Source organism: Chionomys nivalis, chromosome 17, assembly GCF_950005125.1.
Source record: "Chionomys nivalis chromosome 17, mChiNiv1.1, whole genome shotgun sequence".
Lineage (NCBI taxonomy): Eukaryota > Metazoa > Chordata > Mammalia > Rodentia > Cricetidae > Chionomys > Chionomys nivalis.
The window spans coordinates 19,812,554-19,839,548 of NC_080102.1; the positions used below are offsets into that span (position 1 = coordinate 19,812,554).

General features: G+C 41.6%; 1 protein-coding gene across 5 annotated transcripts in view; it reads left to right on the top strand.

Annotated features, from left to right (window-relative positions):
* Positions 1 to 26,995, top strand: part of Nsmce2 (NSE2 (MMS21) homolog, SMC5-SMC6 complex SUMO ligase) — a 205,070-nt gene that overhangs the window by 31,610 nt on the left and 146,465 nt on the right. For all 5 annotated transcript variants that reach the window (XR_009058472.1, XM_057791843.1, XM_057791844.1 and 2 more), the window contains exon 3: positions 12,396 to 12,502. Coding sequence is in view for 4 of the 5 variants with exons in the window: in XM_057791843.1 (XP_057647826.1) it covers positions 12,396 to 12,502 (107 nt within the window). In the remaining variant the exon portion in view is untranslated. The remainder of the gene's footprint in view (positions 1 to 12,395; positions 12,503 to 26,995) is intronic.

The window sequence follows — 26,995 nt, forward strand, 5'->3', positions numbered from 1 at the left end:
TTTTGGTCTAAAAATTCTGTGAATTAAGAAAAGAATCTAAGACAAGAGGCAGTCTAAGACTCTGACTTTATTTATTTATCTACTTAGGTTTTTCGAGACAGGATTTCTCTGTGTAACAGTCCTGACTGCCCTGGAACTTGCTTTGTAGACCAGGCTGGCCTTAAATTCACAGAGATCCGCCTGCCTCTGTCTCCTGAGTTCTGGGATCAAAGGCATGTACCGTCTCTGCCGGGCATGACTGTGACTTTAAATGGCACGACAGAACACTGGCTTTACATTTTCCTGTGCATTAAGGTAGATCACCTGCAGGTCTTGTAAAGATACGGGTTACTTTTTGTCACTGTTTAGTGTTGAGCTGTGCCCCAGGATTGCCGAGTAAGTCTTCTGGTTTAGGCCTCTGTGATTGGTTTTTCTAGCAAGTTCATGGGCAAAGTGGATGCTCCTGGGCTGTCTGTACTCAGAACCACTGAACTACAGGAAACACGTAATAGAAAGCAGTCACACACCAGCGAACTGACAGGAGACTCTACTGATGGGTTTTGTTTGTATTTCTTTCTTTCTTGTTTTTTTAATTTTGGAAGGGGGTAATATTAGTTTTATTAATGATTTGTTTAAAAAATGTTTCTACATTTTACATAAACATTGTAATGGGTGAGTGCCAGGCATGTACACCTGTAATCCCACCACACAGGAGGCCACGGCTGGAGGATACTGAGTGTGAGGACAGCTTATACTACATAAGGAGGCCCTGATTCAAAACCCAGCACAAAGTTCAGCAAAACATTTGTATTCTAAAGTCCGTATGAGTCATTGTGATCACATAACTTATATTAAATGTGCTTTTTCATAAGATACTTGCCTAGGAATGAAAAATTGCTGTGTGGAGCAGAGTGGAGTTTTAGGTCCTGCTTCCTTTGGAAAGCCAGGTCCAGGCAGACTTCGTAGGCTTAGCCTATTCAGTGGTAGCTTGCTGTTGGGTTTTTTTTTTTTGTTGCCATTTTTAGCTTGTATCACCCTAATTTTTAACAAAATTGGGAACCTTTCATGTGTTTCTTTGACACTCGTCTCTGGTGAAGTTGCTATTGTATTTGTCTTTATTTGTTGTTGAACTTTTTTTATTTACAAAACTTAAAGACTTTTTATATTCTGAGTATATATTTTTCATCAGATATAATTTATATTTTCTTCCAGTCTGTGTTTTAAACAGACTATTTTAAAGAGCAGAAGTCTTTTATTTTGATGACATGTAGCTTATCAATTTGTTCTCTTATGGACTATGCTTTGGGTAACATATCTAAGTCTTTTGCCAAACTTGTTTCCAAAGGTTTTCTTCTGTAATCTTTTCCCCTCAAAGTTTGGTTTTGCACGTAGTGTGTGGCCTAAGGTATGAGGGACGCGTCTGTTCCGCTTTTTCCTTTTCATCCTCGGTCGCTGCTCTCTTCTCCCCTTCACCTTTTGCTTTACCTTTTCCTCCTCTTTCTTTTCTGTCTTTTCTCCTTTTCCCTCTCTTTCTGCTTCTCTTTCCCTGTGGTCCCAGCACCACTTGCAGACAAATTTCCCTCAGGTGAATTGCCCTCGTACCTTTGTTAGATCAGTTGTCTGTGCGTATCTGCTTCTGGACTCTCTTCTCTCAATCTCTGTTGGTGTTTATGCCAACACCACATTATCCTGATAGTGGAGCCTTGTAATCTTCAAATCAGGTAGTATTGTACCCCCGGCGTTTACTCTTTCAAGACTATGTTCATTCTGGGTTCCTGCATATCCTATGTATTTTATAATTAGTTTAGCACTGTAGAAAAGTCAGCTGAGATTTTGGTTTATCTTGTGTGCCTACAGCCTGGAAGCCTACGTCATAGGCTTCTAGCCACTCTCCTCCCTTTCTCTTTGCACATGGTTAGTATCTTAAAAACCTTTAAAACTTTATCTTGTATCTTTTTTTTATTTGTTTGCTGGAGACCAGAGAATAAACTGTTCACCCATCTTGGTCAGAAATAGAAGCATAATAGCAGGTATTTGATAAAGAAGAATATAACATCAAAGAAAGAGAATTGGGAAAAGGATTAGAAAGAAAAGAAATTGGCAGGGTAAATCACACGGGAAGCAGAGCAGTGACTATAGGAGAAGCAGTCAGGAGAGAAACAAGGCAGCTCTGGTCGGGGACGGGCGCTTGTTGATGGCGGTGGGCAGGGTAGAAGGAACTTCTTGACTAGTGAGATGTGGAGCATGCTGAGAGGAGCAGCCACAGTGACGTCAGGGTTTAGGTCTGGAATTTGCTCTGCTTCTGTTTGGTTGTTATAGCTGGGTGCTTGTGTGTGGGCTGTGATCTGCTGGAGCCTCCCATCTTATAAATACTGCTGCAGTGTTCTAATTGGTGCTGTGGAGTCCAGAACCACGTGCTTAGTGAATAATTAGTAGTTCTTTATTTCTTGTTTTATACTTGATTGTAACTGTTTTCCCAAACCAGATACAGTAGTGGGTGGTCATTTTATTATAGTTTACTTTACTTACCAGCAAGTTCCTTGGTAAGTTTCTAGTAGGTTTAAGTGTCTATAGTTCATTATGCAATTTTTTTTTTAAATGGGAAGGCAAACAATCTTGGACATCATTGCTGATTTAGGGCAATTACGTGGAAAACAATAAATTGTAAGATAACTAATGTAAGTACAAGTGTAAGAAACCAAACAATTACCCTTTGATGCCAGACATACCTTGCGATTCCCAAAACATACCTTACAATGCCCGAGACGTACCATATGATGTCCGAGATGTACTGTCTGATGCCTGAGATGGACCTTTTCAGGAACTTGAATGATGTGAAAGTACAAATATGAGGACAGCACAGGCATTATGGTGTGGTTTGTAGTAAATTATCATAGGCTGAGTTTCTGGAATTGCCAGTGATTTAAATTTTAACTGATTGGTTTGCTATTATTTGTATAAAATTGAATTTATTTGACTTTTTAAAAATAATCACAGAAATTATGTTTCAGTGGTTATTCTTGGTTGTCAACTTGACTACATCTGGAAGTAACACATCCAAAAATACAGGGCATGCCTGTGAGGGATTTCCACTTAATTTGAAATGGAAGGATCTACTTTGAGGTAGGAAGGCACACTTTTAGTCCAGATCTTATCTGGACCTTGCTTTCTGCAGGAAGCCTGTATAAGGACAGAGAAGAAGGAAGCTTTTGTTATTTGCCTGCTTGCCCTTACTCTCCCTAGCACGACCATTCCTTGACTGGTATTAGAATCCACTTCTCTGGGGTTCCAATGTGTACTGAAGACTGACGGAGACGACCACCCTCATGGATTTAGTAACTACTGGATTCTTGAACTTTCTGTTCATAGGCAGCTATTGCTGGATTAGCTAGATCACAGCCTGTAGGTCAGTCTAATGAATCCTCTTTCTATGCATATATATATATAGAGAGAGAGGGGGGGGGGTATTCTCTAAGCTCTTACTCTAGAGAATCCTTATGAATACAGCATATGAACACAACATAACTTTTTCCCTTTTTTATTATAGCCTTTCTCTTTCTCTTTCCTTAAAGAAATGTTTCTCAGACCAAAATATTTCCCACTTAAACAACATCCAAGAGTTAGATCAATAACAGAGATTGTAGATCCAGCAAGATAACAAAGTTAGCAGGCATTCTAAAAATTCATGCATCAAGTTAGGTTCTTTTTTTATGACTTAAGTTGTTTAATTTGTTTCTTCATTAACTATTTTCACAAACTAGACCTAGTAATCTTTTTCTTATTACAGACTTTAAGATAATTTAAAATAAATGCAGAGATATGGTTTGTTTGGATTTGTTACTGTTGTTTTGAGATACGGTTTCACTATGTAGTCCAGGTCTGCTCCCCTTATTTGTAGGTTAAGACTGTTAGCGCTTCTCCTCGGGTAGCTATCTCATTTCATGGACTTGGTAGTCTGGTCCTTCTCATCCACTGCTCCCTCCATCTTTTCCCCTCTAGAGTGATTGACATCCTGCAGTAAGGCTGCTCTCCAATCTTCACATGTCTGGTGAGGACTCTGCCCTGGACTTGGCTTCTGCCCCACGGTGATAAAATGACAGATATAGTTGGGAAATGGATTCTGTTTTGTCATAGACCCTGATCTGAGTCCTCTCCATTGTTCATTAGCTCATGTGGCTTCAGTTCAGTGTACTTGGGCCCTCCGGGCTATGTTTTTGTCCATGAGGTGGCAATAGTATCTTCTTTACAAACCCATCATAAGGATCAAGTGAGACCATACGTGTGAATGAATGACTTAGTGCCTGGCACATAAGCCCTCTCCAGATATTAGCTGTTTATATAACTAACTGAAGGAAAAAACTAAGGAAAGGCACTGTTGTCAAGTCAAAGCACCACAGAATGTTTGAGAGGCCTGCTGATAATTAGGTGACAGATGAGATTCAGAAAGAACTCACCTCATGAATGAAATAAGTGTTCCAGATTTCAGAAACGTGAATTTTGATCAACTTAGAGTTTTAACTTAGGTTAAAAAAATTCAGCAACTCTAATAAATGAAGGAAGCGGTCTGGCTTAATATCAGTTTCCCTCAGTGTTTTTTGTTTGTTTGTTTGTTGCTTGTTTTAGTTGCACAGCTGAAGTACTTTTGACATAGTGATGTAAGTGTGATAGTGGCACTGTAGCCATCGCTTGACCTGTGCTTACAATCCTTACTTTCCGTCCTGGAATCCATCTTTAAAAATGACAAATGAAGGCAGGCCAGCTTATTGGTGATTGTTATTTGTTTTGGAAGAAAAGATTTAATGAAAGATTGCAGGAAGTGAAGATTAACTGTCCCCGTCCCGTCTTTAAAGGACTGACATCACTAAGGAAATGAAGACTTGGTTTGGCCCAGGAGGAAGCTTGCCTGAGCTGAGCTCTAGAGGGGAGGTGTGAGGTTCAAGTCTTGCTTCTGATGCTGAGGTAGAATCAAGTTATTCTGTCTGTAGTCGTCTCATGAACCACATAAAGCAAGAATACGGTCACGCTACAGAAGGGCTATGAGGTGCAGGTAAGTTTGTGTGTAGAGCAGTTCAGGTTGGTTGTTACCTCTGCCCGGTGCTGCACCAGCCTTTTCTGAGAGAACTAACTCAGCTGTGGAGCAGACTTTCTCGTCACACCAAGTCAGAGTCCAGGTGGCTTGTCTGTGTTCCTGAGGGCATTCTGAGTGGGTCACAACTTGTCAGCACTGTCTGTGAGCAGGTGCACTGCTGCCCTGTTGTTCAGGACACAGCAGATGCCAGGTGCGGAGACTGCCGGGTGGTGAGCGCCGCTGGGTGGTGAGCGCCGCTGGGTGGTGAGCGCCTGTGAGCTTTCTTCCCTGCCCTGCGGTTCTCTTCCTCACATAGTGTCGCCTGTCCTTCTTTTTCACATGGAACTTACTTTTGTTTGCTTTTATGTTGTTACTTTAGAGCAGTTAAAGTTATCCTGGAGTTAAAAGAGGCCATGTTCTCTTTTTATTTGTTCCTGTACAGGAAGACGAGGCAGCTAAAGGACACTGTGATTCCACTTGGGAGACTGAAAATCACTTCTCCTAACGTGTCACGTTTTGAGTCTTTAATTCCATTTTGTCTTTCACTGTTTTGATGTCTGTAGTCATTTTCAGAAGGTGCCATGTCATACATAAAACAGCTCTGTGACAAGATTACCCTGTCAGTGACCTTATAGCATGTTGATTAGGCAGAGAGCTTGCAGGCTGGAGACACCATTAGTGTGTCATGTCAGTTCTCAACCACGTGCTTTATCAGTCTTAAAGCATTGTTTTTAAATATGTGGCGAAACCTCATAACTCAGCATTACTAGCTTAAGTGAGATTTATGTTGAGAATATTGGGTAGTATAATTAGTAAAGGAAAATAGCCTTCATTTTTCATGGGTCTTCTATGTTTGAGGTATGGTGTTTGGATGATTTACCAGTATCATCTTTCAGTTTCTCAGTCACCATTAGAGGTTTTTCAGAAGATATTCCTCTTTGTCTTTACTGCCTGAAAGTTGTGCAGGAGCCAAACTCTGTTCCCTAAGCTTCTTTCCTGGGTCTCCAAGTCCTGGGACAGAAATGATGTTTGATGGGCAGTGCTGCTGTGACTCCTTCCTCCATCCTGGACCTCACTGTTCTTTCCAGTCTAGTAGGGAGAAGTGGATGGTTGAAAGACCTGACGCTGAAACCTTGTGGGGACAAGAGAGTCTCTGAGTGTGTTGTAAGATGAGAGGAGCCCATGGTACTTTAGTAGCTGGCAGCATTCATTTCTGTGATTTGTGACATGGTAGTTTATTGGGTGCCAGCAAATGTTTCCTTTGTCTGTCTGATGAAGGGTGATGGAGTGTGAGGAGGAGCACAGGGAACTAGTCCTTCTCTTTTCCTCTCAGATGAAGGCGATTCAGCAGGAAGCCTTTAGATAAGGCACAGCACATGCATTACCCGTGGCTTCTGTATGAAGTATGCTTTGTCTATTTCTGTGGTAGTTAGTTCAGACACTGTGGCTTGTGCCTCCGGTGCTAACGTCAAGTCATAACTCCACTATTTATTAAGTCCATGACCTGGCTGGATGATTTCACCTCTCTGGGAGTTAGTTTCCTTATCTCTATTGTGTGCTTAATAATAGCCAATTTATGTTGAATCAGGAGGTAGTGTGTTCACAGATCTAGTACAGAGTGCCCGTTGAGGGCTGCTCAGTTTTTCCGCTCATGGTTTCTTTGTTCATCACCAGTGTTTTTGTCTGACTATTTTACTTCTGAATCAGTCTCCATGGGGAGCAGTCCAACCATTTGTTTAGCCTCTACCCCGGTTTGGTGAACAACCATGGCCTTTTGCTAACCCATTTCTGTCTCCTGTGACAGTGGTAGCTGCTGTTTCTTTTCCTTTAAGGCAGTCCTCCTGCCTGATGTGTAGGTAGTGCTCAGGGAACATCTGTGAGGTAAAGAAATTTCTGGATTTGGGAAGAAGTGTCTGTAACACTTCTCACTGAACATGAAGTCTGTGAGTTCTTGGTGCTTTGCAAGTTAGTTCAAACTTGTTACTTTTTAGTTCTGAGGGCAGGATGCTTTTAGGATTTGGACATGTTACATTTGTAGATTAGCTATCTACTCTTGCAGTGGTTTTAGTGACAGATATGTTTGGTTAGTGCTTACTCAGAACCAGGCTTTGCACTGAGCACTGTACCTATATGTCTTCTTTAATCCTGATAACAACTTTATGAATTTGGTGATATTCTTTATCTTTTTATTGTTTTTAGTTTTATGAGTGTATGAGGCAGACGCCTGGATGCATGAGTGTGTACCACATGCACACCTGTGCTGCCAGAGGCCAGGGAAGGTGTCACGTCTGGATCTGAGGTACAGGTTCTCGTGAGCTGCCATATAGGTCCTGGGAATTGATTCCTGGTTCTCTCAAGAATAACAAGTGCTCTTAGTCACTCAGCCATCTCTCCAGCCCCCAGTACTGTTTTGGTAACCATTATAGAGATGTGGAAACTGTCCTTCCAAAGACTACACAGCCTGTAATAAAGTAATTGAGATGGGTTTACATCTGGATTCCAGAGCTGCCTTTTTGTTATGTAGTAGGTAGCTTCCCACTTTTGTGTTTGTCACGTGATAGGAGAGCTGTAGGCAGGCAGATGGAGTTAGGGTGAAGGATTCTCCGAGATTTCTTCTGGAGTTTCGGAAGAAACAAACTGCTGACTAGCTTATGTCATGCCCCTGATACTCCGCTCTTACCTCCAGTGGGTTGCAGTTGTAATGTGGGGATTCAGTTTTAATTTTACCACACTAATATCTGTGTGGAGGAATAATTACAACTTTGAAGTGCAGTGTAGTGAGAAGTAACCAGTTTCTATTAAAGATTGCTCAAGCAGTGACTAAGTCATTAAATTCAACTCCTGATGATTGTTGATTGCTTAATATCTGTCTGCCAGGAGACACACACAGAGATATATGTCACTAGAGATAGATAATTGGAGCTGATTTTACAGAGAAGTAATGTTTTGGTTTTGATTTTGACAGTGAGAAGTTCAGGGCATGGTTTATATTGTCATCTGTTTGCATTTCTTCAAAAAAAGAGTAAGTGCCTTTTCAATAAAATATTGAAGAATCAAGTTCTTTTTCGAAGAGATCTGGAAGTACTTATTCCCAATTTTCAGAAAATAAGATCTTCTAGCTACATGTGCTATTTTTTCTAAGAAATATAAAATAAAGTCAGACAACCTCTTGCTGCCTTCCTTCTTTCTTGCCAAAATGGTATATGTCCTTTATGACATTTAATGTTTATCAGATTCTTCTGAGTGTGTGAGTCATGTTGACTCATAGTCAGCAACCCTTAGCAACACTAAATGTCTGCTTTGTCTTAGCGTGGTAATTCACTAATAAAATACATGATGTTGAATTTCACCAACTACACGTATGGTTTCTGTCCAGGCATGCTTATTTGTAGCTTTGTAAAATAGAAAAGTTAACCTGATCCCACAGTTTTTATTTTATTTGTTTAGGACAAAATTTCAGAAAATCGCTTAGCCGTGGACAAAGCTGTTCACCTGAATCAGATACGCAGGTGGGAAGAGTAAGTAGGCAACATTTGTTTTGAGGGTGTGCCTCCCTAGTGTGTGTGCACACATGTCCTACTTGTAAAGGTAAAGAGGCTTTATTGATCGATAAGGGATGAAATATTTGGACCTATTCTGGACAGTAGAGAGATGTCTGGGAAAAGACCTTATAGCTGAGATCGTGGGGAGCTTTCAGTAGGGCACATCAAAAAGACACACAAGGAGCGGTGGTCCCTGTGTGTGGTTTACTTGGAGAGACAAGGAGGGCAAACCTAGACTTTGATGTTTGTTTCACTGAAGGCAGTGCTAGTGAAGACTAAGAGATCATGAATGGCTTTCAACTCTACTTCCCAAACCTCTGGGTGCATGCCTTGGGCTGCAGCACAGCCACCTGCGGTTAGGGAAGGCCCTGTGTAGAGTAGTTGGTCTAGAGCTGCGGCACTTCCATCCGCCCTCACTAATCTGGTCGTGGTCGGCAACAGCAATCTATTGGTCTATTGATCATAACCAGGTGGACTCAGCCATGCCACGATAAAGAACTGCTTCCCCCCTCTGCTGTTGCTTTTAAACCCGTGACCTAGAAAATTATACCGAGCAAATAGGTGTGAACCAACCCTAGACAGTGTTAGTACTGCATGGGGAAAACGTCTCATGCTCCCACGCTGCGCCACATAAGGACACCATGTTGCCATGCTTACTTCTGGCAGTTTTAGCCACAACCTGGAGTCATTCCTACTCGAGAGTCTATCTCCATAAAAGCAACTTAATTCGTCTCCTCCCTCCTTTCTCAGCTCTGACTCTTCTTTTTGCCATGGTCTTTCACATTCAGGACAACTGGTAGGTAGCAATGGCCACTGTTTGGCCTTCATTTTTTGTTCTTGCCTCAGTCATCATCTTCCTCCCATTAAAGTCTCATGAATTTTGTTTGAAGTTGAGTTTCATTCTAGCACTAAGCCCCCCATTCCTGCTTCAATGCTTTTTCAGCGCTTCAAAGCAGAGAATAGTAATAGTTACTGCTGTTGATGCGTTTTAACATTGAGCAACAGATGACGTGTCTAATGAATAGCGTGGCTGCTGAGATTGCATAATTATAGGTTTGTCTGACTTTAGAAGAACCATAAGCAGGCCAGCCTCATCCGGTTAGAGACTTCTCCAATTATGTAAGCATCAGAATATTTCAATCTAAAATGAAGCCCTCTTCCAGTGATTATATTATTCTTTGTTTTCCTGGAGTTTGCCTGAATAGGAAAAAACAAAACGAAACAGAAACTCTCTTCAAGGAATTGGTTGTTCTGTGACTCTTGCTTTACCGAGTCCCACTTGGTCTGTTAGGTGGTACAGGCTCCAGTGGGTCTGCATAGTGTTAGAAACAATGTTGATCGGCGTGGCACGGTAGACGTGTACAGCAGCCTCATACTGGCTTGCTTACAGACAGCTAGAATTTTATAATTCAGAGTAGGGATTATCTGTGCCCTCTGGACTTGGCTTGCGGGGTGGAGGTGGGGGACATACTTCAGCTAGTTATTGTGCTAACTTCTTGGAACAGTTTCTTAATCAATGTGCCAGGTGACAGGTTCTCCCAGAGGCCTTACGTTCTCCCCATGGGGCTTCTCAATGTGTATATTGGCTTGGAAGTCAATGTTCATATATTTCATGTGGGTTTATTCAATTACTGATAGAAAGGGCTGAGTCTAATAAGCTCATAGGATGGCATATTGAAGACATTTCAGTATCCCGAGCCTCCCCAGACCATGTTTGGTGAGGGGAGTGCAATTAGATATATGGGTAATAAAAATTATTTCTAACCCTGAGTGCTGCTTAGAAGCATCTCTGCCTCCAGGTTCTTTGTAGGATTCTGGTTCCCTCCGACCTTTTCTCTGTGTTCTCTCTGTTGCCTCACAGTTGGTTTTAGCAGCTTCCGTCTGTGTGGTTGGTTGCGAGTACTCTTAGACTAGCGCATCCTGGACTTTTGAATGGCTGAACTTGGCTGGTGTTCTCCATTCAGTGGGTAACTTGTTTGTTGTCCTAGATAGCACTGAAAGTTACCTGTGAGGATGGGAAAATTCTCTATTTTAATTCTATAGAATATCAGGTTGGACATTCCAGATCTAGGAGAATATAGAAGAAAGATTAATTCTACAACTTTTTTAGGTCTCAGAAATCCTAGCACACCATTCTTATCCACGGAAAAATGTAAGAAAGGCACAATTATTTATGGTGCCAAATATGAAGTGTAGGTGTGTTAAATTAAGCAAATAGTTTCTTCTAGGTTGGTATAATTTCGGAACAGATGGAATTTGAGCTCAAGTCTTGAAGGATGTGCAGATTAAATCTGATAAAGAATCTTAGGAAAGACTCTGTGAAAATATGTATGTGTGTGCGTGTGTGCATGAGTGCATGTGTGTGCGTGCGTATGTGTTGGGTGGGGAATGTTGAAATGCGGCAAATGTACGCTAGGCTGACCTCGTACTCCTGAGTACTGGGGTTACCTACCTGTGCCACCATACCTGGCTAAGTGTGGCAGTTTTTAAAAGATGTATTTTACCTTTAATTATGTATGTGTGGGGTTGGGTGTGTGTTGACTGAAATTTCTGTCTTGCCTGGTCCTACAGTCATTCAGTCCCAAAGAATCACACAGAGGTCTACATCAATTATAAACCAATTGGCCCAGTATCTCAGGCTCTTCTTATTAACTAGTTCTTATAACTTATATTAGCCCATAATTCTTGTCTGTGTTGGCCATGTGGCTTGGTACCTTTTCCAGCGAGGCAGTCACATCTTGCTTCCTCTGTGGCTGGGTCACAACTACAGAATGCGCTTCCCTCTTCCCAGAATTCTCGTTGCTCTGCCTCTACTTCCTGCCTGGCTACTGGTCAATCAGCACTTACTTAAAATATAAGTGACAGGGTATAGACCATTATCCCACAGCAGGTGTGGGGTGGGGAGAACTTTTGTGCATGTAAGTGCAGGTATCCAAGGAAGTCAAAAGAGGTATCAGATGAAGCTGGAGTTACAGGTAGTTGTGAGAGCTGGGAGCAGAACTCAGATCCACAGAAAGAGCTGTGTGTACTCTGAAATGTCTGAGCCATCTCTAGCCCCTAGGTGGGGCAAGTTTGATGGTTGAAATATATGCTATAGAATCCAGCAGCAATCCAGATCCTCTGGATGGTGGGTTTCTTTTTCCTTCTCCAGTCTACTCCCAGCCAAGTTGTAGTAAGCATCAAAGCCCAAGGAAGGAAGTATGACTGCAGGTAGCCTTAACTAAGGCTCCAGAGCCCAGAGGATGTCTGGAGGAGCTGAGAACTGCAGTTGAAGAACAGTGTAGCCTGAGGGGCGGGAACATGAGAAGGGATGAAGACTGTGATCCTGAGAACAGAATTGTGGAGAACACAGCTGGAGTGGCTTGGAGCCTTTCTCCAGATGTGCTGCAGAAGGGCAACAGAGAGGCCAGAGCTCAGAATTGAGGATTTTTGTGGTTCATTTTGTTTTCTTAATCTTTAATCCTCTTTTGTAATAACAACATAGCCAATCTGTGTATGTGTCAGATGCAGCAGGCTGGGGAAGGCACAGAAATTTGTCTTGTTCTACAAGAGGACAGAGGCGAGGAAAGAAAAGGGAGATGTTACATGAGAGAGGCAAACAACCCCTCACCCAAATCACTCCCAATCCTTGAAAGTTCTGGAAAGGGAGGGACATACAAATAGGCAAAGTTGATTGTTGAAGAGATTTTGGAGAAAAATGTAGTATTTTTACAAATTAGCCCTTTGGAGGTTATTTCGTTTGAACTTTTTCCAGATGTGGCATTTGGAGTGGAAAATAATATTCACAATTTCTTTTTCTCTTTCAGCTGAAGTGAGCAGTGAATACAGTATGGACAGGGCCATGGTTGAATTTGCTAAAATGGATCGAGAGCTAAACCATTATGTTAAGGCTCTCCAGTCTACGATAAATCATGTAAGTCTGTTCCACTTCCCTGAATATTTGCTTACAGCCCTCTGCTCTAGAAATGGAAACAAAATCAAAATTCTTTTCTACCCTTAATATCTCCTTGTCCTTACTAAAGCAGCTGTTGATCAGGACACTCATGGACCAGGAATCTTTAATATTTTCCAGCAAGGCACCTAGGCTAGTTAGCATGTGAAATGCATTTTACATTGTCTTGCATTTTTGTTTGAAAACTTTTAGTGTAAGCCCTCTCAAATGTGAGCAGATTTTCACTAAAACATTGAAAGTGTGTACAGCTTGTTTCTATTGTCAGATTTGCTTAAGCATGTAACTTAGACCAGGTTTGGTTACTTGTTCTCTAGCTTTAAGTAATATGCATCGCTTGCAAGATTTTTAGTATCAGATAACATGGAAGCATTTAGAGAAAGTTTAAAAATAAAGAAAGTTGGCATTTGGGTTGTTCCAGAGGCCAGACTTCTCTCTACTGACTCCAGCTGTCACCGGAACAACACAGAAAGCAGTTAAGGTGGGAAGGAAGCAACATCCTCTTTGGCAGTGCTGTGTTGAGTAAGAAATGAGCAATAAGATTGCAGTAATGCTTCTGAGAAGTCCTTTGTCTCTGAGCCACGGAAACTCCCCGTTGAAGTGATTTCGGATACCTGTGTAATAAGGTGGCTTGCACTTCTGGTTTCTTTATTTGCCTTTTCTTCTTATGGCTGTGGGAAAATTCCAAAGAGCAAGTATTTAACAAGACCAGCTACTATTTAGGTGAAGATAAAATTTTATGTGTTGTCTAATACTTAAGCCACTGAAATGAGCATTAAATACAGATTTTTTTCCTGTTTTTGTATGACTAGTCTTTGGTATAATATAACTGTGATTGAGAATAGTAATAACTCATTCAAATTGTTTTTGGCTATTATAACTTAGGTTTAGTCCTCTGAATAAGTTTTTTTGTTTTGTTTTATTTTTTGAGGCAGGATTTCTCTGTGTAGCCCTGGCTGTCCTGGAACACGCTCTGTAGACCATGTTGGCCTTGAACTCACAGAGATCGGCCTGCCTCTGCCTCCCAAATGCTGGCTACCACCACCACCACTGGCTAAAGGCTTACTTGTTTGTTTATTTATTTGTTTAATGTTTGGCTGCATGCTAGAAGAGGGCATCAGATCCCATTTTAGGTGGCTGTGAGCTACCAAATGATTGCTGGGAAATTGATCTCAACACCTCTGAAAGAAAAGCCAGAGTTCTTAACCACTGAGCCATCTCTAGCTCTCAGAATAATTTTTTGGTATGAAAATACATTTTGGTGGCATCATATTTGAAAGTGGGTAATAAAGCAGTCAGCCAGAAAGCACTAGAACAGGGCATCTCTTTTTTGTTTGTTTATCTTTTTTTCTCCCTGTCTTCCTGCTCCTACTCCTCTTCCTTCTCTTCTTTGTCTCCTTCTTTTCTTCTTCTTTACTTTCTTCTTGAGACAGGGCCTTCCTAGGTCAGTTTCGCTGCCCTCCGTCCTCAGCTAGGATTATAGGCATTTGTTACCACACTCAAACTAGACCAAAGGTTTTTAATTCTGGTTGAGCTATAGAACCATTCAGTTAGCTCCTACTTTTTTTTTTTTTTTTTTTTTTGGTTTTTCGAGACAGGGTTTCTCTGTGGTTTTGGAGCCTCTCCTGGAACTAGCTCTTGTAGACCAGGCTGGACTTGAACTCACAGAGATTCGCCTGCCTCTGCCTCCCGAGTGCTGGGATTAAAGGCGTGCGCCACCAACGCCCGGCTTTTTTTTTTTTGTCACATATCTGGAGCAGGCCTGAGATAACAGTGGAGTTTTTGTTGTTGTTGTTTTATTTTTTATGATTCTATTACTAATATGTATCCACAGTTGAAAACTACTCATATATATTTTATTGACTTTAAAGAATATGGTGTGTTTGCGACTAAAGATCAGAGTCAGGCTTTTTCTAAGGCTCAACCTTGCTTTACCCTGTATTTTCTGTGGGTGTTATTTGATAACCACCTTTAGCTTTGATGTATGCAAGTGTATCCATATGGCCTGTAGGAGTGACACCCCCCCCCAAAAAAAAAAACCCACAAGATTTTGGAGTCAAAGAATTTAGTTTTCCCCCTTAAACTTTAAGAGTCACAGATACTTGATGTACTGTTAAAAGAAAAATATAACTCTTCAGTTCTCTCGGTGCCTTCAAGTACTGTTCATTGTTGTGAGACAGATTCTCACTATTTATTACTGGCTGGTCAGGAATTCAATGCCTCTGCTTCTCATGTGCTGAAAATAAAGGCATGTGCCACCACGCCTAGCCTCCAGTACTCTTAAAGAAAAAGTTAAACACAAAGAATACGCCACAGCACACATGCATTCAGTAGTTAGATGCATTTCTGTCATCTGGGTGCAGGTCTCATCCATTTCCCTCACTCTTTTCTTCTTTTTGGCCATCACTTCACTGGGCATGGAGTGAGTGGATTTAGAGATTCTGATGCTTGTTACAGGATTCCTGAGATTTTGTGTGAGAGAGAACTGCTTCTTTTCCTTTTCTGGCCAAATTACATTGTGTGTGCAAATGTCACACAAGACCATAGTTGTCTGAGACATGCTTCTGAGATGTGCAGTCAGAGCCTCAGTGGGCACAGGTGTGATTTTGAGGGAAACGTTGTGATCCAATTTTCCATACTTAAAGGTATGGGATTGGTTTTGTGGCTTGTGCTGAGTTATAAAGAATGAGTAGCGGCTGGGGAGGGGCCAGAGCAGCCCAGCCCTTTAGAATTAACAGCAATCTAGGGATTGGAGGGGATAGTTCTCCCACTTCCTTAGTTAGCATCCTTGGTCAAGAGTTATTCTGGAACCTTATGTTCTTCATTTTATCACAAAAGCATTTTCACAGTACTGTTCTATGGACCAGATTAGAGACTGTGTATCAACACAGTTGGGCCTCCATAGCGCTCGCTGGAGCTATCAGATACTGCATCGCTTCACACCCAGATTTCTAAAGAACACCTTGGAAAGGTGGAGCATACACTTCCTAAAACATACTTTGTTTAGTTAACTGCAGTTTTGGATACTTTTCATGATCTTGTTCTACTTTAAAACTCAAGAGATGCAAGATAAGCTTATTAGGTTAACATGTTAAGTGTTCATGGTCTCTAAAATGAAGTTGTAAGTCAGACTGGTAAGAAATGCAGTAGATGATGGGAAACCTTGGGTCTCATCTAACCTTCTTCTGTCATGGATTTTTGAAGCTATAATACTTCCACTTAGCTTGTTCCAAATGTGGCTCATGATCTTTCTGTTCATGGACTTTTGCATAGTCACAGAAAAGCTTTAAAAAGACATTGCTTCACTCATTACTTATCACTTCAACAGACAGCTTTCTAGTCTACTTTCCCCTTAGAATTCGGAACTCATGCAACTTGGGAAGTTTACTGTGGGATCTTAGCTGTCTGGGTTAATTTACCAGTAATTCCCTGGGAAGTCCTGTTAGCAGTTAGCAGAAGTGCTCAGATTGCCTCCCTCTGTCCTTTGAGAAAATAGGATCACTATATCCCGTAAGTCTGAGGTTTAATTAGGAATCAGTATTCATTTCAGTGGTCTAAAACCTAAAGGTTTTAAAGGACCTAAAGGAAAAAAAAAAGGACCTTGTTTTAGCAAGTTTGTTTGTAGAGGGAATATTATGTTGTGAGTACTACAAAAATGACCAATTTCTAAAACATTTATAAAAACTTTCAGGATGAGTGGCTTTTATACCTATGAGTTATTTGGATGGAGAGTTTTGGTCATGAGACCACACGTGTTATAAAAGTGTTGTGGAAGGTATGAAATGGTACACTGATAATGATACCTAAGTGGTATAGGAACTTTCTTTATTACAGTTAACTGCCCTGGAAAAACCCATCTTCCATCTTGTGTGGAGACAGAGTGATGTTCTTAACATTAGATTTCAGTGGCCCTGCCAGTCCTCCCCAGCTTTCTGAGGAGGGACTCCACTGGCTGTCTTTCCCCACAAACGTCTAATGAATAAGCGTGTACCGCACACCTGTCTGGCAAGCACTTGGTGATGGAGGACGTCGGAAGTCACTGAGCGAGAACCACATGATCTTTATCTCTGTCTTAAGTCTAGAGCAGAATACAAACATTTAAAAAAGAGCAATAACTGTTATTTAATTACTATCACTGTGTGTGTGCTACAAATGGAAAACAGAGCACTGTGGGCAGTTTAATGACTCCAAGCATAGTATCTTTGATGGTTGATAGAAGACTCCTTCCTGAAGAAGGGATGTTTCTGAGAAGAGTGGATTGGAGAGTGAAAGATAACTAACTTTTGAGTGTGACATTTGTCAAAAGCGAGAGCACCTTATTTGTAATGGTCTTTAATTTTTTACTTATTTATTTAATTGAGACAATCTCATATAGCCCCAGACATTTGAACTTGCAACTGTGGGATTCCAGATGTGTACCACTGCGCCCAGACTTATGGGATGGTGGGAATCGAACTCTGAACTTCTTCGTGCAAGCGAGGCAAGCACTCTACTAATTAAGCTACATACCCTACCCCCATTTCTGATCATCTTTGTTTATGTATTTATTTTTTTAAGATGTATATAGTTTTTATTTGTGTGTATGTGTGTATGCGCCGGTTTATGTGTACCACATGCATGCAGGTGCCCATGTAAACCAAAAGAGGGCGTCATATCCCCTGGAACTGGAGTAACCGCTGGTTGTAAACTGCCCGGTTGAACCAGAAACTGGGTTCTCTGCAAGAGAATTAAGTATAAGTACTCTTAACCATCACTGAGCTGAGCCATCTCTTTAGTTCCTTCTCATGGTCTTCACATCAAAGATTCAAGGGCCTTGGTTATTCCAAATTCTAAATTTCAGAAAAGCAGATGACCATGCCTACCCTCAAAGGTCAGAACCTGAAGTACAGTGGTGGCATAACCTGCCAGACGTCAGTGATAGAGCTGCTAGCAGAATTTGAGCTGACCCCCTGCCAGGTACTCTGCCTGGTAATGCATGTCATGCCAGTATCAGATTTAAGAATAGTTTAATTACTATGATTCTATTTCTCAAGTAGAGGTTACTTCTGAAATTTGACTAATTGAATAAATCCAGTGATACTCATGTGTGTTTCTCATTGTGTTATTAGTGTTTGCACCTACACCTACAATTTGGCCTGTGGCCTTTAGATTAGTGAAGGTAGATGGGGAAGATGAGTACCAGGCCAGCTCAAGCTCCCCTCCCCCAATCTGTCTTTCAAGTAAGAGACAGCAAAAACACCTTGGGCTACTGTGCCTGGGGAGGTCGGAGGACAGCTCACAGCTGGCTCTCTCTTTCTACCATGTGGGGCCCAGGGATTGAACTCAGGTTATCAGGTTTAACCACAAGCACCTTTACCCTCAGCCATCTTGATGGCCCTCACAAATTTTTTAATGATCTTAATTCTGATGATGAACATGAATGGGAACTTTAAAGCTTGATGACAAATGATTTAACTGGTTTATCTTAGTCCCATAAATAATCAGTCATCAGTGATAAAATATAATATCTCGTATAGTCATAGAGCTTATGGAAGGTAGTGGAATTTGAGATTTCTTTGGACTACTCTTTTACTTTCTTATTTTTTTAAATATTTATTTATTATGTATACAATATTCTGTCTGTGTGTATGGCTGAAGGTCATAAGTGGACACCAAACCCCATTACAGATGGTTGTGAGCCACCATATGGTTGCTGGGAATTGAACTCAGGACCTTTGGAAGAGCAGGCAATGCTCTTAACCTCTGAGCCATCTCTCCAGCCCCTGGACTATTCTTTTAGAGCAAGCTCCAGCTCTTAGAAGAAGCATGAGACTTCACCTGTGGTGTTTACTTTGCTGAGTTAAGTGCTTAGAAATATATAGCCTGTGTGTTTTCTTCATATTCCTCAAGACTCTGTTTTGCCCTCCTTACATCTTACAGTTATGTAAGACTTAAGCATTTGAATCGGATTGCAGTCCCACAGCTGGTTTTGTTTGGGAGGCAATGTCTAGAATGTTTTTACTGAAAGCCCGAGGAGAGCAAATGCTTTTCTTCCTAACTGGACTAGCTAGGTGCTGCATTGGCTCCTTTGTGTTTCTCACCAAGTCTGCCCTATTCTGCTTACTGTGGTTTTTATTTGATATGCTAACCTGGAATGTTATCTGCCTTTTATGGTTAATATGTTGAGAGTGAGAATAGAAATGTACTTCATATACAGTGTTGAAAACCAGGTATAATAAAAGTACAAGCTAGGTCAAAGTATAGTTTACCTCAGTCCCATCATTATGCAATGAATTTCGGCCATTTCTGATGTGCCACTTCCCTGTGCCCTCTCACCTTTCACCCTTCATCCGCTGGTAAGTTTTGGGGGGGGGGTTATTGGTTCATTTTCTTTTTTGTTGCTTTTTTGTTTTGTTTTGTTTTGTTTTTTGAGACAGGATTTCTCTGTGTAGCCTTGGCTGACATGGAACTCACTTTGTAGACCAGGCTGGCCTTCAACTCAGAGATTTGCCTGCCTCTGCCTCTCTGGTGCTGAGATTAAAGGCCTCTTTTTTTTTCTTTAAAGTTAACTGTAATATCTACTACTACATGCAGCCCTATAGGTAATACCCACCCCACTCTCACCCCGCCCCCCCCATTCAGACAGGGACTCACTATGTAGACTTGCTAGCCTGGAACTCACTACGTGCGCCAGACTGGCCTTGAATTTAAAGATTTACCTGATTATTTCTCCTAGGTGCTAGAATTAATGGCATTCACTACCATGCCCAGCCCCTGTAGGTAATCTTATCATTTTAGTGAAACCTAGTTTGAAAAGAATTGCTCACTTAGATAGCTAATACCTTATTTCCCAGTGTTTGAAGGAAATTCTAGGCCAGAGGATGTGGCTGCTAGGTGTGATTATCTACTGAGCATGTGTCCAAATCCACCCCATTCTTCTAGACATCCCGAGCCATTCACTGAGGAAGGGAAAGTATCTAGGGTTATAAAGCCTAAGGACAGCAGATTCCTGAGCATGGGAGGAGCCAGGCAGTGGACCAGCAAGGTTAGATGACGGAAGAGAGAAGCAGGTAGAAGCTTTGGACCCAAATGGCCAATGCCCAGGAGCCCACCCTCTTGTCTACTTCCTGTGTTCCACACTGAATACTCCAGAACCAGATGGGATTCAGCCTTTCAGCAACTCAGGCCAGAAGCTGATGGATGAGCCAGATCATTGTGATCTTTCCTTCTGTAGGACCGTTGCCTTGAAGTGGACGTTACACTTTTGGGAATTAAGTTGTCAGTTACTTGGCCTTGGGATCCATTTCCGTGCTTACTGATTTTTATCTTGGTCCTTTAGAGCTCCCTCTACAGTTATTTTAAAGTTGCATTTGTGTTTGGTACTTGTTTGTCTTATACATGGATTTAGGCTTGGATATACAGCTCACTAGTGAGATGTTCTATAGGAAAGACTCTAGATAGTTCTCTTAGTTATCAAGTAACATGGCTGCTTGAGATGAGCATTCTTACAGTGAGGTTCATTTTTATAGTCACAGAAATCCATCTTAGTGTCTGTTTGGTATTAAGTGTTGGATCTTAATCAGAACCATAAAATGCTTAGCACTTTAGTAGTCCTTGTGCCTCCAGTGCAGTATTTTCAAAAGTTTGCTCCATAATACGAATTAATTAGGATGTGAATAAGTATAATAGGAGAACAGGATTTTGTGGTCAGTAAGCTTGAGGAATGCTTGATAAAAGAATTTCCTTAAATACTGCAAAGCCTCTAATGTGCTTTAGTGCAATGTGATTCTCCAGAGGAAAGGATATTTAGAAATTTCCTTAACTGAGCTAATGAGAAAACACCTAGGGAAAGACTGACACTCCACAGAATCTACTTTTTAAAATGCTGCTATAATCACATCCTCCTAATTTTTTGTAAGATTTAAAATATGTGTTTGAGTGTTATGCCTGAATATATGTATGTGACTCACATTCATAAATGTGCAGTGCCTGTAGAGGTCAGAAGAGGGTTGATGATGGGAAGGACGAAAAGAACGACAGGAGTGGAAGACGGGAACTGCAGAGTGGGCTGAAGGGTAGCTCTTACCAAGAGCCTGCAGAGGAGAGAAAGATTGAGGGTGGGATTGTGGACTGTGACGTCACAGGCTCATGTGTCTGGACACTTGATCCTTACTTGGGAGTGCTGTTTTGGGAGAACTTTAAGAGGTGAGGCTGGGTAGTGAGTGTGGATTACCCGGAGGAGGTCAGGATGTACAGAAGCCTCCCTCTGCAGAGCTGGGGGCCCCCCTTCCTCTGCTTTGCCTCCCCACCATGATGGACTGTATCCCCAGAACTAAAGACCGGAATATTTCATTTCTCCCTTCACTTCTTATCAAGAATCTGTCACTGTGACCAAAAAAAAAACAAAAACAAAAACAAACAAACAAACAAACAAAAAACCACATAGAAGAATGTCTTGTTTTAAGTAAGTTCACAAGTTTGCATTGGGTTGCATTCATAGCTGTCATGGGGTGCATGCAGCCTGTGGACCAAAGGTTTTACACTCCTGGACCTACATTTTCATCTCTCTCCAGAGTCACCTTTTCTCTGTAGTTGACAAGAACTAAGCTTGGGGTTCAGACTTTTCCTCGCCATCTGGCAGTGGCTGTGAGTGGGTGACAAGGAGAGGCAGGCAAAGAGTTTGACCCGGGGAGTCACCAGATGTTCAGGTTCACTATAAAATAAATGCATACTGACCTAGGGAGTTGAAGGAGTTGTTTATTGATCTCATAATTAAGTCGTTCAGTTAGTGATCATAACATACTTTAGCTAGTAGAGATGTGGAAGCCCATTGATTTGTCCCTAAGACAGCTGTAACATCATTTTAACAGCGATCTAGTTTGAGAGAAAGGACAGACTTAGTAAATGCTGCTCATGGACACTTTGGCCTTGAGCCTCAGTTTCTGCTGAGTATGGGGTAGCAGTATAGGTTCTGGGAAGGATGGGAGGTGACATCCTGAAAGCACCTGAAACACTCTGTCGCATGTCATCAGATTGTGCAGGAAGTTCCATGGAGAAGAGTCATCCTCTCCCTTGGCCAGATTCAGACAGCATCCCGAAGGGAATTTTAGCTCATGTGGAGACTGGAGTGGGCGGTGGGAAACTTCTTTCCCCTTCTGTGGAAGGGATTTCTCCAGAAATTGGAGCAGAGAGCTGGCTGGGATTGAATTTACTGCTGTTGAACGTATTGTGACCTCAAAGAATAAGGTAGAAACCAGGGCCAGTGAGCAACCTGGCAGTGAGCAGCATGGCATCCGGCCAGCTGAAGCCGAGGTTCTCTGCTAGCAACTGCGTGTGTTTTTGTTCATAGTAGTCAGGGTCAGCTAGTGTATGGTGATGGGGCTTCTTTTAAAATAAGCACTAGATAATTAAGGTAAACAAGATTTCTAGTTCAAGAATAATGTATTTTATGTAAGTAACAGAAACGAAGCCCTAAATATGTTTCTCTGTATATAATAGATTATTAAATTATCCTATATATTGATCTGTGTGTCACACCTTTAAGTCTTATTTACTTTGTTCATCATACCTATTGAAAAACTGTTGATATCTTTGGTAGTGGTATTGTATTGGCCAGAACAGTGTGTCAGATTATGTACTTTTTATTATTGATATAAATGTTTATTTATGTGTCATGTGTCAGTTGTATTTCAGATATAATATTCGTAAGCCATTAACAAGCAAGAGAATAATAGGGAAAGTGTAGGATGTTGTGTTCCCAGGCCCTGGTGAGTTTGCAGTTACCATGGTACGGCCAAGCTTGCTTTGCAATGTGGAGCCGCTGCTCAGCACACTCACTGCAAGTCCAGAGAAGGCTTCTCTCTTTTGCTCTCAGAACCTCGAGCTGACTTGATCATTTAAAACACTAGATATTTTTGCATTTCATTTCTTTGTGAGGTAGAGTAATACAGTCAGTTATGAATGGTTTTAAAAATTATCTTTTTTTCCTTTCTTTTCATCTTAAAATAATGATTTCATTATGTTTGACAAGAAAGTGCTAGTTAGAAAGACCTGATCAGTGTTCTTGCAGTTGGAAGCAGTGACCAGAAATAGTTGAATGTGGCTGCACGCATAAATGATTCCCAGACATCTGGACACTTTTGCTTTTTACCTTCCCCTCAGCTGGCACTTGTCAGTTTGCACATGCTCAGTCCTGCCTTCCAGATGCCTCCATAGCTTGTGGTTCTTGGAATGGGGTTGAGACTGAGAAGCAAGCCCTAGTGACCTTGTGGGTCACCCCCTGACACACTAAGGGTGAGTTCAGCCTTAATGGGAAACAGAAGCCTAATGTGTCCCATAAGATACTAAACGGTACCTCAGAGTGGACTGAATCCTAAGTGTGCTTACAAAGAAAATGAATTTGACGTGTAAGGCATAATTAAACCATGTTTTTAAAAAATGCTCCAAACATCATCTGCTTATTTCTATTTTGGCAGAAACTCTTGATATACTCTTGGAACACCTATAAATAATATGACAGGATATAATATGACATGATGAAATTAGAACATGTTATACTGTATTTTCTTTAGCAACAGTGAAATTACTCAATCAGGACATGAAATTGAAGTGCATTTCTCTCAAACATACTGTGTCATACATGATGCTGCTATAGTAGTAAGTCTTTGTCTTGGTGATCAATGTAATTGTTGCATTCTCTTCTGCACACATCCACTAAATAGCTGTGTGACCTTCAGCAAGTTTCTTAGACTCTATGCCCATTAGCAAACCCAGCAGTACCTGCCCTCACCTATCTGACAGTAGTATCTTGATGTCTAAGAAGAGAGAGCCTGTGAAAGTCCTTGGAGGTGAAAGTGTGTTCCACTGTCTTGGCCTGTTAGCTCTCACCCTGCCCCCATTTTCTTTTCTTGATATTTTTTTGAACTCAAAGCATTGTGCATGCTAGGCAAGCACTCACTGAGCTGAGTATCTACTGTGTGCTGCTTTACGTGGGCTTCCCCTTCTAAGCCCCTAAGTCTGAACACATGGCAGCAGATCATTTTCCTCATGGCTACTTTCCTGCCTCACAGCTTAGGCTGAGAGGAAGACGTGTAAGACCCACATTCACGTTTGCCTTCGATGCTGTCGCCTTTTGGTAGTCTTCCCTATCCACCTGCCTGCCGAGAGACCATGCAGCCAGCTTGCTCAGCCTCTCAGTCACTTCCTTGTGAAACTCTTGAAGTGAACTTCTCTGCATGGCAAGGAGAAATAGTGATTAGGTTAAAATAATTTATACTCTGGCAGATGGTCTTAGTGGCTAGCTCATTGTGAAACAATAAAGAACCAGAGTTAGTAATAATTCATAAAACCATATATGATTAGTCTAAAAATAAGGTCTGGATAAACCACAGTCACCTTTCTGTCCCTTGCCCCATTTTGCTGACTAGTTGTTATCTGACTGATAAGGGAGATTGGGCTGGGAAATAAGAACCTGGTTTCATACCCTAGCCCTACCAGACTCTGACTTTGGGCCAGTCTTGCAACTTCTGTACTTTGGTCTTCTCATTGCTAAGATGGGGCAGCAGTAGTATTTGTCTTATGTACCTCAGAGAGCAATTTACATAAAGCAAAATTAGACAGAGATATATTTTGACACCACCCAATCCCCACACCCTCACCTCTGCCAAAACCAAGGTGATTATGCAGCTGCTGGAGACTAGCGGCCCATCCATGTAACAGTGCATACATAAATGGGCACAGTGTCGAAGACTGAAAGACACTTTCTGATGCTTCTCCAGAGAAGATGAGGGGAATTTCTGAACTCTTGGAGCTGGTAAGAGAAAGATACATCCCAGTATTTAGATTTTTTAAAATGAATCATGGACCACTGGCCCTCACAGAAATCAATTCAGTAGCTAAGTTTCCAGACTAGCTGCTTAAGAAATGTGTAAGCATAAGTAGGTTATTTTGGTCCAGTTTCTGTATGCAGTGGAAAAGCACATTGGTTGTATGGATATCAGTTTGTGAAAAGTGCTCTCCTAGTTGAGATCCAGGTGAGAAATACTGAAGTCACTTCTCTTTGGTTTTCCCTGCTTCCTTACTGTGCGCCCAAGGCTTCCTAAACCCAGATCTGTAAATACCAGCACAAACTTCAGTCCCCTACCCCATGAGCAAGAAGAGTTGAATCCAGACTTGTGTGCCAGGAGTGAGAAGCCTTTTTGGCTCTCAAACCTCCTTAGTAATGAGCCTGATAACCTTATGCAGTTAGAAAACGTGGCTCCCTTTGCCTCTGCGCCTGAGCAAGGCTCGAAGACTAACCCAGGTCACCTTGCTGCTCTCAAGGAGTGGACTTAAAGCCTCACTTTTCCTTCTATGCAGGATTTAAGGCTTTTTTTCCCATTATGTTTCTGTATTCAAGATTAATGTAGTATGTTAAATTCACTTAGGATGTAGCTGTCAGTTGAGAGAAAATAACTTTTATCTCATCTTAGTTATAAAGTGTATTTAGAATCTTGCCTATATGTTATAAAACTCTCAAAAGTAAAGATTTGAGAAGTTTAATCAAGCATATGTGCCCCTCCACACTGATTTATCATGTGTAAAGGAGGGATCCCATTAGTGTTATCTGTTTGAGGAGAAGAATATTGTTAAATACGTGTAACTTTTATACCAAAATAAAGCATTTTTAATTGACTCTTCTAGAACCACTTTGTTTTATGTTGAAGGTGGCAGTATTGTGGATATACAGGGATTTTAGGGACTTAAAGTAAAAGAGAACGGAGACTGACTTTCTCTCCTGTCAGTGAGATGCTTTATGTTTGAGTTTATTAAAATGTTCAGTGCTTTCCATGGTAACAGAGAGCCTGGCTGACATCCCTCCAGTGCATGCCACACAGTATTGGATGTCGTTACTTTTGGTACCGGGGATTGAACCCAGGGCCTCACGCATGCTATTCACGTGCTCCATCATGGAGCTATACCCCCACTTCCTGAGAAATCACTTCCTCCTTGTCATGTTAGCCCGAAGCCTTGTTCTTCATCTGTTAGAAGAATAAGGATGGCATTGCTTCTTGGAAGAAGGTGATGATGTGGTCTGTGTGTCAGGTTAGGTGGGATGTGTGGAGAGCGATTGCCTGACAGGAGGAAAGAACTCTGAATTGAAGTCTGGAGAGCAAGCCTTATTGCTGCTTCTCCACTACCTGACCACGTGGCATTCAGTTAGCTATGCATCCTCACAAACCTTTGTTCTTCCTTATCTGTAAAGAGGATGATGATACCTCATACGGTGATCTCAGGAATTAAATGAAGGTCATGGGCTTCAATGTTTTGTGCCTAGTAGACATTGAGATTATAGAACTCCTTTTTGAATCTCTGAACCTACAGATTTTGTGAAATGAAAATTTAAAACTAGAAATAAAAGGCTGGTTTGGGAGCTTTTATAGCATCAGGTGGCATTTTGCACCGGCCACAGCCTTGAACACTTCTGGTGTAAAGTATTAACGGGGGCAGATGGGTTATAGCTAGAGGGCCTGATGGTGAGGCCGAGGATGATGATGAGGTTGAAGTTGATCATGATAGGGTAAACAATTTGTGATACTATTTAACTGTGTATCTTTGGCTGGCCCAAACTTGCTATATAGACCAGGCTAGCCATGAACTTACAAAGATCTGCTTGCTTCTGCCTCCTGAGTGCTGGGATCAAAGGTGTGTGCCAGCACTAGTCTGGGAATGTAGGGTTTAACAAGGTGGTCTTATAGCGTTAGGATATGCAGGCTGAACACTCGTATCTGAGACATTTGGGAGGAGAACTGTTTGAGACTTCAGAATGTTTTGGATTTGAAATACTTGCATATGGGCTGGAGAGATGACTCAGAGGTTAAGAGTACTGACTGCTTCTTACAGAGGTCCAGAGTTCAGTTCCTAGCAACCACATTCACAATTTACAACCACCTGTAATGAGATCTGGTGCTCTCTTCTGGCCTTCAGGAATACATGCAGGCAGAACACTGTATGCATACTAAATAATAAATCTTAAGAAAGAAAGGAAGGAAGGAAGGAAGGAAGGAAGGAAGGAAGGAAGGAAGGAAGGAAGGAAGGAAGGAAAAGGAAGGAAGGAAAGGAAGGAAGGAAAAGGAAGGAAGGAAAGGAAGGAAGGAAGGAAAAGGAAGGAAGGAAGGAAGGAAGGAAGGAAAAGGAAGGAAGGAAAGGAAGGAAGGAAGGAAAAGGAAGGAAGGGAAGGAAGGAAGGAAGGAAGGAAGGAAGGAAGGAAGGAAGGAAGGAAGGAAAAGGAAGGAAGGAAGGAAAGGAAGGAAGGAAGGAAAAGGAAGGAAGGAAGAAAAGGAAGGAAGGAAGAAAAGGAAGGAAGGAAGGAAAGGAAGGAAGGAAGGAAGGAAGGAAGGAAGGAAGGAAGGAAGGAAGGAAGGAAGGAAGGAGGAAGACATGCTTGCATACATAGTGAGGCATTTCAGGAATGGGACCCAGGTCTGGACACAAAATTCA